The 12,066-nt window shown below is 42.5% G+C and overlaps 1 protein-coding gene across 4 annotated transcripts in view; it reads right to left on the minus strand.

Moving 5' to 3' along the window:
• The window catches only part of plcb1l (phospholipase C beta 1-like), a 273,312-nt gene that overhangs the window by 69,756 nt on the left and 191,490 nt on the right, over positions 1 to 12,066 (minus strand). For all 4 annotated transcript variants that reach the window (XR_013934755.1, XM_080453637.1, XM_080453638.1 and 1 more), the window contains exons 10-12: positions 11,825 to 11,971; positions 3,973 to 4,130; positions 785 to 867 (exon numbers count right to left, since the gene is read on the minus strand). Coding sequence is in view for 3 of the 4 variants with exons in the window: in XM_080453637.1 (XP_080309763.1) it covers positions 785 to 867; positions 3,973 to 4,130; positions 11,825 to 11,971 (388 nt within the window). In the remaining variant the exon portion in view is untranslated. The remainder of the gene's footprint in view (positions 1 to 784; positions 868 to 3,972; positions 4,131 to 11,824; positions 11,972 to 12,066) is intronic.

Consider the following 12,066-nt stretch of genomic DNA (forward strand, 5'->3'; position numbering starts at 1 on the left):
CACTCAAACACGCCGGAGGCCATAATATTACAAGTACTGTAATTACCAATAACACATGGTGACACATTCACACAGCTTCTAATGTCAACCTCTTACAGCCTTTAAGGCCCAAACTGCTCCTTACCTCTGAACCAGTAAGTGTTTTAACCCATTAAGACCGGGAACGCATCTGTGTGTCATCTGTCATTTTAAGATTTCAATGGCTATTCAACATTTTTGACCGAGTGCACCGAGTGCCGCGCAATGAGCTTGTAGATCTGCTATTCTTTTTAAAAATCGTGAAAATGTGTGCAAAACTTTGAATATATATATATTTTTAAAGTGAACATTTGTTACTCAAATCTTATTGCTTCTGGGGATTCTACAAAAAAAAAGATTTAAAAAAAAAAACGTATGTTGCTTTAATATCAGTGGTTCTCAAACTTTTTCATGTCAAGGACCACCCAAAATTATATGTATTTGGCCGCGGACCCCCATCTCAAAATATGTTGTTCAGGGACCCCCCAGAAGCAAAGATTTGAGTAAAAAAAAATCGCTTTAAAAAATATATATATATTCAAAGATTTGCACAAATTGTCACGATTTTTCAAAAAGATAGCAGATCTTGCTTGTAGATGAGCTTGTAGATCTTCTATTTTTTGAATAGCCCATAGAAATCTTAAAATGACACATAGATGCGTTCCCGGTCTTAAAGGGTTAATAGCACATACTGTACAACAAGCCCAGGCAGGGCAACAACACAGCAATCAATGAGGTAAATAGTCCCTCACGACGTCGAACTTACGAGTCCACGTGGTTCTCAAAGGACAGGATGACAGGGAACGGTGACGTCTTGAAGGCACACTCTGCGATGGCCTCGATCACCTCCTGCACGTTCAAACAGAGAGAGGTGGTTAGTTAACTTATGATAAATAGACATTATCGCCCCTCGTCCATCATTGCCAATGAGGACTTTTGGTCAATACGTTATCATATAGGTTACCCATGGCCTGATTTATTCACAAATACAATGAGAAAAAAAATGCATTTTATCACAGTTTAACCACGTAAGCCCAATATAATGTCCTCGTACATTAAATAGCCAAAATAGCCGATCTACAAGCTCACAATGCGTCAAATCAGGAGGCGATGTGAGCTTGTGAATCGGATATTTTCGCTATTCATCCTTGCACGAATAGATTAACTAATTTACTGCCAAGGACGATTTATGACGACTTTTTGGGGGGGGGGGGGATTTTTTTTAACAAAGATATATATATATATACATTTTTTTCACACAGAACCAGGAGATAACATGATCCCACAGCAAAGTGGGAAGCACAGTGAAACCCTCCGTGATTAGCAACCATCAGGGGATCGATCATACTGGAGATAAATATTCTGTGACTACTTGAAAAGGTAAGAAAATCTGGCCTTTATTTATTTATTTACTCTGGCAGTAAAAGAGTTAATAGATCCTTGTGTGATAAAAATGTTGATGCAATAAAGAAAAGAGTGGGAGTTATTGTTTTTTTTTCACCAGTGTGCAGACCTTATTGTTCTTGTATGTACTGTTGTTTGTCGTGCACCTGTGGGCACTTGGATGTGAATGCACTATCATTTTGATAAACTCCAGTGTCTCCTCAGCCATGACTTCTACCACAACATCCATCTTTGGTGGGTGACAACCATGTCTGATGATGACATTTCAGTGCCCGTTGGCTTGTGCTGATTGGTCACCTACATGTATACTGCCATCACAGTTACAGTATCAGCCCTAGAGGGCAGATATAGCAGTTTTCAGCCCTGGGGCTGATACAGCTTTTGACCCTCTAGTCTAGGCCCATTAATCACTCCCGGTCAGACAGGGCAAATAATTAAATGCTGGGTATGTGGGTACGACATTAGTTGACCCTGGATTGAATAACCCCAATCAACGAAGAATGCCTGGGAGATAATTAATGTTTACTAAAGGCTAATTTGTAGTCCATTGCATGGTCAAGACTCTGCTGGGGTCCATGTAAACTAAACAGACTTCAGCACACGTCCGCCTTCACAGTGTTTCAGCTGTACTTGGCATATACCGTATAAATAGCTTTACGTGATCTGAACTTGCAATTTCTCAAAAAAAATGTAACACTGTAAAAAAGTATTGACATGTAATGTGAGAACACAAACGGTTTCCTGAAAAGGAAACCACTAACTCAGTGGTTCACAAACTGGGGTCCGAGGGCCCCCCCCCGGGTCCTTGAGGAGTCACAGGTCTGTAACTCAGAGAGTTAGGATTTTATAGTACAGATTGGGGTCCCAGACCCAGATCGTCTATTTTCACTATTTAAAAATGTTTTTTTTTGCAAAATAGTAAAAGATGCCTAAAAGGTTTAGGCATAACGGGGTAAGGCAGAGCGCAAGATACTGTATAGGGCCCAGTCTGTGTTTATCTGACCGGGTGCAAAATAAACCAAAATCAGATTGAACAATTTATATCTATCAGCAAAACTGGAAGGGAAATATATAAAACAATTGCCTTATAGCCCCGAACAGCTCCTGCCCATACTGTCAGCAGTACCTTTCTATCCACTTCTCACTTTCATTTCAACGTTTCCCGTGGCTTTTTCTTTGGGAGAAAACACAAGCCTGGGATCCGAGGTTATGCACTTATAGACTCTGTCAGAGCCTTAAACAGGATAATGTGTGCTGAAGGTCACTGCTGAACGCAGCTAAACGTCTATGACCAAGGCTTTGCAGAGCGAGGCTTTGCAAAGATGAACCGAGTCAGTTACACAAACATGAACTTGGGTTAATTTAAAGTCCTTCTTCCCTTCTGTGGAAAAAAGCTCTCGTCTAATAACACAGCCCTCTTTCTCCTTCTCGTCCTCCCACTCTCACTCTCTCTCTCTCTCTCCCGTACTCTCTCTGTCTGTCGGTCGCTGCTCTTTCACTTTGCTATTTCATTCTCAATATAACTCAATCAGTCTTACTCTGCTCCTCAGGTTACTTTCATTAAATATACATTTGCTGCATCAATCAGTGCACCCACCTGTATATTTCACCTTGAAAGGGTCTGTCTGTCTGTCTGTCTGTCTGTCTGTCATTCCTTCCTGTATGTCTGTCTTTCTAGTCTGTTTCTCAAAAGCACATAGTTGGGATGCTCTAAATATTATATTTGTTGAATTGAATTTAATACTTTATTTTAGAAACAGAAAAATGGAAACAGCACAAAGGTACAGTAAAACACTTCCCTGGAACAGAGATTTCGGCCTCAGGTCTTAATGGGTTAACAAACACAACAGCTATATTTTCAGAGGAGAAGAGGGGAAAACGTCAGCAGTGTATGACCCCTCATTTCAAGGGGATTTAAAGGAGAATTCCGGACATTTTAAGTGTTATCTTTGATGTCTCGTTACTCACCTACCGACGTAAAAAGTGGCATTGTTTTTTTCCAGAGATTCCCCTGTCGTCATTTTTTCAACCCCCTCCGTTGTCATAATGGGAGCGCGTGGCTTAGGGAAATTTGTCTATTATAACCGATGCAAAGTTATTTTTTTCTCTACTACAACTCATTGTAGAGTCTCATGATAGTCAAACATGCGCTGAAAGTTCCTGAGAGGCTACCGTTAATGCCGAACGATTTAACACTGGTTGCTTGTTTCTCTCCAGAACCTGGCAACTTGGTGTTGCCAGGTTGAGAAACAAGACAACGGAGGGGGTTGAAAAAATGACGACAGGGGAATCTCTGGAAAAAAACAATGCCACTTTTTACGTCGGTAGGTGAGTAACGACACATCAAAGATAACACTTAAAATGTCCGGAATTCTCCTTTAATATCTATCTCCACTTGTAGTTTTCTGACAGATGTTTTTTCAGGCCATTTATCCAGTTGTACCTCTGCAAAAGATTTTCTCTCTCTCCCTCTTTCTCTCTCCCTCTCTCTTGTTCTCCTCTCTTCTCCTTTGTCCTCAGCCCCCTTACCCTATACTCTCCTGGTCTCACCTTGAAGGAGATCTCTGTGGTCATGGTGAAGCCGTGCGTGATGACGGGTTCTTCTTCTGTGGTGCGGCCCTTCCAGCAGTCCAGCTCGATGCAGCGGCAGCCCGACAGGAGGACCTGCTTGTACATCTCCACCGACGAGTTCCCCGCCAGCTGGCCAGCTGTCACACACACACGCACACACACACACACGCACACGCACACGCACACGCACACGCACACGCACACGCACACGCACACACACACACACACACACACGGTCAGAGCATAGCCCATGAGGTTACAGTCCTATTGACTGACTAAGAGACAGGGCTGTCCACATAAAAGCCTTTCCCATCACTTCTCTCCAGAGCTCATTAACGGCGCTTGCTGTCCTCACGCAGCAAAAACAATACAATTGTCATTATGCGAGGCAGGTGAACCATCGCCTGCCACCATTAACCAAGCAATTATCTCTTCACATTAGCAGCTGCACCGCTGCCAACATGGGAGCCGCTCCAAGTTGCTGGGTACGTGCTCACTTTCCACTTCAATGTCCCACTCTCTGTCTCTCTCTCTTTCACTCTCTGTCTCTCTTTGTCACTCTGTCTGTCTTGTCTGTTTGTTTATCTCTCTCTGTAACTCTCTCTCTGTCCCTCTCTCTCTCACTCTTCCAGTAATCTCTCTCTCTGTCACTATGGCTGTGTCTCTCTCTCTCTCTCTCTCTCTCTCTCTCTGTCTGTCTGTCTGTCTGTCTTGTCTGTTTGTTTATCTCTCTCTGTAACTCTCTCTCTGTCCCTCTCTCTCTCACTCTTCCAGTAATCTCTCTCTCTGTCACTATGGCTGTGTCTCTCTCTCTCTCTCTCTCTCTCTCTCTCTGTCTGTCTGTCTGTCTGTCTTGTCTGTTTGTTTATCTCTCTCTGTAACTCTCTCTCTGTCCCTCTCTCTCTCACTCTTCCAGTAATCTCTCTCTCTGTCACTATGGCTGTGTCTCTCTCTCTCTCTCTCTCTCTCTCTCTCTCTGTCTGTCTGTCTGTCTGTCTTGTCTGTTTGTTTATCTCTCTCTGTAACTCTCTCTCTGTCCCTCTCTCTCTCACTCTTCCAGTAATCTCTCTCTCTGTCACTATGGCTGTGTCTCTCTCTCTCTCTCTCTCTCTCTCTCTCTCTCTCTCTCTCTGTCTGTCTGTCTGTCTTGTCTGTTTGTTTATCTCTCTCTGTAACTCTCTCTTTGTCCCTCTCTCTCTCACTCTTCCAGTAACATGCTCTCTCTCTGTCACTATGGCTGTCTCTCTCTCTCTATCTCTCTCTCTCTCTCTCTCTCTCTCTCTCTCTCTCTCTATCCCTCCCTCTCTCTCACTCTCTCTGTCACTATGGCTGTGTGTGTCTGTCTGTCTGTCATTCTCTCTGTCTGATAATCTTTCTTTTGATCTCACACACGCACACGCACACGCCACACACACACACACACACACACACACACACACACACACACACACACACACACTCTTTTGTTTGTCCTCTGGTGTCCCGTCCAGCCTCCCCGGGGGGTTAAAGTGCTACATCGCTCTTTCTCAAATCAATTAGGAGAAGGTTCTTCTCTAAATGAGATCCTGTGCCGCGCGCCTCGTGGAACACGCCTCCGCTTTGCTATCGATTAGCGACAGCAATCAGCAGGAATGAATACATAAAACGCCCCGCTGCCCTCCCATTACCATCCATGAAGTCACCCAGCGGGACGCTGACAAACACTCCGCCCAGGCAGGGGAGAGGTTTACACTGTTGGCCCTGTAGGAGGCCAACCATCTACAACAGTGTCTATCAACCTTTTTTGTGCCAAGGCACACCTGGCATAGCCAAAAAATCCCAGGGAACACCTAGATATACGGTATATATATATATATATAGAAAAAAAGCAAATGCAAACAAATATTTCTGTTTTTGCATTATTCAGACATGCAAACTTGTAGCTTTTCAGCTTCCACTAGCCGTTTTTAATCCAAATAGGGCAATAGTGTGACACCTGACCCGAAAAAAAACAGCATGTTGTCACCCTTTTCACCTCGGGGCTGTTTGCATGCCTGATTATTATTATTGTTAAAATTGTTTAAAAAAAAAAAATTTTTTTTTTTTTTTTTTTCAAAATTATATTTTTTCAAACCTTCTTCAAACGGCGCGGCACACCTCAGCAGTAGCCCCGGCCCAAAATTGGGACGTTTGCCAGGGTTGATATACACTGATCTACAACAGTGTTGCCCAAACACAGGGTTGCGGCCAGTGTTGCCAGGTCTGCTTATTATAATTTCCCCCCAAGATTTTGTTTGAAAATAGCAGGTCTACAAGCTCACAACGCGTCGCTATGCGACGCGTTGTGAGCTTGTAGATCTGCTATTTTCAAATAGCTGATTTGTTTTAAGTGCTTATGTGGCCCATAGTCGCTTCTTTTAGGCTTGTCTTCCTAGACCTGGTTGCTTGTTTCTCTCACAGAATCTGGCAACACAGGTTGCGGCCCAAGGACCTGTTTTTATGTTGTTTTCCTAAAATAATTCCCACAAAATCTTTTTTTTATTCATGTTCTTTTTATATCCCCAAATGTCTTTTTTTTTAATATAACTGTTTCAAAACTATTTTAAAAGCGCGTACAAGTTGTAATGCTATTTTCGCTATATGTGGCATAACGGGTTAATTCATCATGTGTTTTGTAAGTTGGGTCCTGGGACACCAAATGTCTCTTTTGGGTCTCGAACTGAAAAAGTTTGGGAACCCTTGATCTACAAAAGGGTCTGTCTGTGTGTGTGTTTGTCCGGGGCTAATCTCGCAAACTGCTGTATCGATCTTGTGCATCGACACCTCCAACCAATCTTTTGACATAACCACTTAAATCGTATCTATATTATGGGGAAAACCTTCGCAGAAAATAGCCAATCTACATGCTCACAATGCAAGCTTGTAGATCGTCTATTTTCAGCAAAGATATTTAATGTAGAGCAAAACAGAAAAGACACTCGTATAGAGCCCTGACCAACCACGTATAGGGTTTAAGTGGTTACATTTTCTAATGGACGTGAATGGGGTCCGATCTGGCTGAAAGCTTATGATTTATGATGTATGACTGCATATATGGAGTCATATGTCATAGATGACTGGTCACATGAAGCCCCGGATACACAGCCACACAATTATTAGACCCTGTATTATAATAGATCAACTCTTATGATAGATAAACAATAAAACTCTCACTTCATTTTAACTTTTTATGTGCAGGTATGTATGTATGAATGTGTATCGTATGTATGTATATATGCATGCATATTATAATGTAAATATATTCTGCTGTTTATATTCACGCTGTATTATGAGTTGCTGGTTGGGCAATCTGGGAACCCATCGCCAAATGAAAAGGAAAAACAGCGCCCTCTGCTGTTTTTGACTATCTCACTTGGCTCTGGGAGGAAGTCGACGTAGCACGCGTGCGCAAGGAAACCGGGGTTTTGGTCTGCCTTCAGCCTTTCACTTCCGGTGGTGCGACTATGTTTTCATTCCCACTAACAATATTTCTACACGGAACACTAACACCACTTCTCCCAGAGAACATGGATCGTTTTGGTTATAAGCCCACTTGTTTCTATGATGAAAGAGCAAGTTAAAATGTGAATATCTTTCCGTGGTTTTGTCTGCTCCGAGGACGCTATTGTTAAATGAGTTTTGGTTTGTTTCTAGTGGGGAAGGATCGGCGGACACGTACATCCCGCCCACTACATTTGATTGGGTAGAGCGCGGCCTGCTTCCTGATCTGAAGGCACGCCCACTTGTAGGCCAGTGCGTACGCGATATGACGAACCTCCCCGACAGATTCAAACGCAGAGCAGAATCTGTTCTTGAGAGATTACTGGTTGGGTAATACACCGGAATGTTGTGTGTTTTGTTAACTGATGTGTCTGATAACCCCATGTGGGATGGGTCAAGCAATTATCCTGACAAAATAACAACACATTCATTCATTCATAAATATTCATTAATTCATTGTATTTCTATATTTTCCTCCCATGAACAGTAGTAATTCATGGTGCATCTTCTCCTCATGTTTTATTATCATGTCACAGTGTGTCCCTATCCATAATGCATAAGCAGCTGCAGGAAGGAATATGGCAGCATTGGGGTGACTCAGGGACACTCTGTTTGTTTGTTTACCGCGGTCACAGGCCAGCGGTCCTATTGTAAAGGAATTTCCGCGTTGCCGTCGCACTGGAGAAAATTCGATTCACTTGAAAGATCTGATACTCTTCACTTCCTCTGCCGGAATAGATTTGAATAGATGAATGCTAATGTTCTCTCAATAGAAAATGGCCACTGTAGCACGCCGTGTGCTCTGCCAAGAGCACGTAGATGTGACTACCACACACTGCGTGTGTGTGTGTGTGTGTGTGTGTGTGTGTGTGTGTGTGTGTGTGTGTGTGTCTGTGTCCGTTGTAGCATGCCGTGTGCTCTGCAGCACGTAGATGCCACACAGTGGCCCTCATTTATCAAACTCGCACAGACTGAAAAATTGGACATATGGCTCATCTCATCTCGGCGCAATTGTTGCCATTCATCAGTCTGTGAGCGTAAGGCAACGATCAAATCTCACCTCAGGTCTCAGCCGGAGGGAGTACACAAATGTTTTTCATCGTAGACATGCGGTGAAGCATAGTCTGACAATCTGACGGGCATTTAAAACATAAACAGCAGCCACTTATTCACTTAAAATGATGTGACCTAACATCTATGTTCAAGGGATTGACTTTATTTGTCAGCAATACCAATTACATAGTAAAAGGTACGTGAAATTCATTGCGCACTAAAAGCCAACACAGCAGCTACAGTCTCGAGAGTTAAAATGTTAAAAACTCAGTGTTAAATGTGACCTGTGTTAAAAACTAAGCTGCATTAATAAATAAAATCCATATTAAAAATGCATTTCCAAACTATGTGAAAGTGCAACATAGCTCAAGTGTAAACTGCATTATCACAGCATAGATCTAATATCGAACATACCCCTACGCATCCCTAACATAAACAGATAGTTGCGTTTACAGTGTACAGGGTTAACAGGTGATATCAATTACAAGCATTTAAAACCGAGGAATTACAAAAAATTAGGTTAGATGCTTTAATCAGTCACCCATTTGAAAAAGATTTAACAGCAATTCTGACTCCATTAAGACCTACAGTATACGTGCGCGTAGATGCGAGAGGATTTTAATTTTAGCGAAACAGCAGCGAATGGACATTTCCCCAGGTTTCATTGTCTGTCTAGCTTTGTTGGAACGAGAAGTCATCATCACCATTTCTTTTTCTCCTGCTTTTTAAATCTGCTGTAGCACAAGATACTCACAGCTGCCGTCTCCAAAAGCGTCATTATGTCACAGAGCGCTGAAGCCTCATTACCTTGTGCATTGTGCAGTGTTGGGATGTTGTCATGATTAACCCATTAAGACCCGGAACGCATCTGTGCAATTTTTGGATTTGAGCTAAAAAAGCATTATTTTACAATTTGGCTATTCAAAAATAGCAGATATACAAGCTCATAGCGCGGCACTCGGTGCCGCGCTATGAGCTTGTATATCTGCTATTTTTGAAGCTTGTATATCTGCTATTTTTGAAGCTTGTAGATCTGCTATTTTTTAAAAATCTTGAAAATGTGTGCAAATCTTTGAATATATATATTCTTTTAAAGCAAACATTAACTCAAATCTTTGCTTCTGGGGGTCCCTGGAACAAAATATTTTGAGATGGGGGTCCGCGGCCAAATTCATGTCATTTTGGGGTCCTTGGCATGAAAAAGTTTGAAAACCACTGATATAGAAACATACGTTTTTCAGAAAACCGTTTAGGATTTAGAAGACATTTTGCAGAATCGGAACCTCAGGCCTCAATGGGTTAATGCATACAGCTTTAGCTGCAGAAGCTGTCACGATTATGTCACGGTACATGACCATTCATTGTCACACAAATAATTGCGATTAATGATTGCATTGTGTTCTTAGTTCATTGGCGCTGCCAGGGGGTTTTGGGCTTTTTGTGTTAATCCGGGCCTGCGTGAGATGATTCCTGCGATGGTTTCCACGTAAGATTGATAAATGAGGGCCACTGTGTGTGTGTGTGTGTGTGTGTGTGTGTGTGTGTGTGTGTGTGTGTGTGCGCTCGCGCAAATGTGTGTTCCTGCAATAGGCAACATATGGGGACAAACGTTGGACGATAAACGACTTGATTGGAATTGGCATGACAAATTAGATCTGACTGAAGTTTCATAAGGTTAGGGTGGGGGGGTTGGGATTGGTGTTGGGGCAGGGTGATGCGGCATGAATGCAAATCAATGAGAGAATCAAATCAAATCAATGTCCTCAAAAGTTTGCCAAACCATGTGCGTAAGAGCTAGTGCGCACTCGTGCGTGTGTGTGTTTCTGTGTTGGTGTGTGCGTGCGTGCGTGCGTGCAGATATGCAATCACCAGCCTAAAGAAATATAAAAACTCATGAATATCAATGAACAGGTCTGATGATTTACGTAAATGTAGTCCATTTCCATTCAGAGATGTACGCTAACGCCTGCCAAGATAATTGTGTTTCCGAATGATCAAGTCAACTATCCATGTGTGAGGAGCAGGGGAAACGCACGAAACTGTTTGGGAGTAAAATTTAATTGAGAGAAAGGCCACCTGAGAGAGAGTGTGAGAGAGAGACAGAACTACAGTACTGTATGAACGGAGCAACTACCTCTAAATAGTTTTGAAAAACTGCTGTTTATTGTGTACTAAATCAAATATATTTGATAAAATGCTGCTATTTGTCTTAACTCTTTGACTGCGGACGACGCGATAACGCGTCAAGTGCTACTTTGTCCAGTTGGCCGTCGACGCGCTCGACGCGCTGGACGCGCGTTCATTGTTTAATCTCTGATTGCGCTATGCTGCTTAATATTCAATGTTATTCTCGAGTTCCACTTACTTCACGGACATCTGCATCCGGTTTCATGACCTGGATTCCGTTTCCGGTTTTTGATTCTTTTCCCCAGTCATTTTCGTCCAAAATAGGTAAATAAACGGTCTTTCACACGGTATGACGGACAAACGGACAGTTTCTCTTCTATAATCTATGGTCTGGGTGACGATCAGTCATCGCCGTCGTGTATCACAACGTAATTTTGGCGATCAAAACAATCTGGGAGGACGTCACATCCGTTTTCATGTGTTTCCCTGTCTAATCTATCAAGAAGGGTGAGAGAGTCCCAACGACCTGATCAAGCAGTCATGTGCTGCTCTCTAGTGGCGGACTTGTGCTGGGTCTTTATATTATGTGCCCTTAAATTATTTTCATGAGAAAAATTCAAAATATAAAAATAAAAAAACACGAAAATTGCTGGCACTGGGGGAGTACTTTATGAAAATACTCTGGCAGTCAAAGAGTTAAAAAGGGTTATACCAAGTGACTGCAACACCTTGAAAAGGTGCTATTTGTTTCAAAAGCTTGATATCAAAGCTACCCTTGCCTACGTGGATTTACTGTATAACTATTTCTAAAAGCAAATATTCATTTTAGTTTAGTTTTGCATGCTAGCTTTTCTAAGTTGCAATGTGACACACCCATTTGTACATACAGTACATTGAGTTTTGGCACATCTGCTTTAGCGATGTAAACGTATGTTTTCTCTTCCCAATAAAGCTCCTTTGGATTGAATTGAATTGAATTGAATTGAATTGAGAGAGAGAGAGAGAGGCAGAGAGTGTATCTGTGCATAAACGCATTAACTTATAGTTCATACACACAAGCACACGTGTGTGTGTGTGTGTGTGTGTGTGTGTGTGTATGTGTGTGTGTGTGTGTGTGTGTGTGTGTGTGTACCTGTGAGGTATGTGTTGTGTGATGAGTTGATAAAGTACTGGGTCAGGGGAAGTGTCATGTCTTCACTCTGGTCCAGTTTCTCTGGAGGGATGAGGCAGTTCTCCTCACTGCACAGATACCTGGCGAAGCCCTCCACCGACATCTGACCTGCACACGCGCGCACACACACACACACACACACACACACACACACACACACACACACACACACACACACACACACACACACACACACACACACA

Source organism: Gymnoscopelus braueri, assembly GCF_963280865.1.
Source record: "Gymnoscopelus braueri genome assembly, chromosome: 16".
Classification (NCBI taxonomy): Eukaryota; Metazoa; Chordata; class Actinopteri; order Myctophiformes; family Myctophidae; genus Gymnoscopelus; species Gymnoscopelus braueri.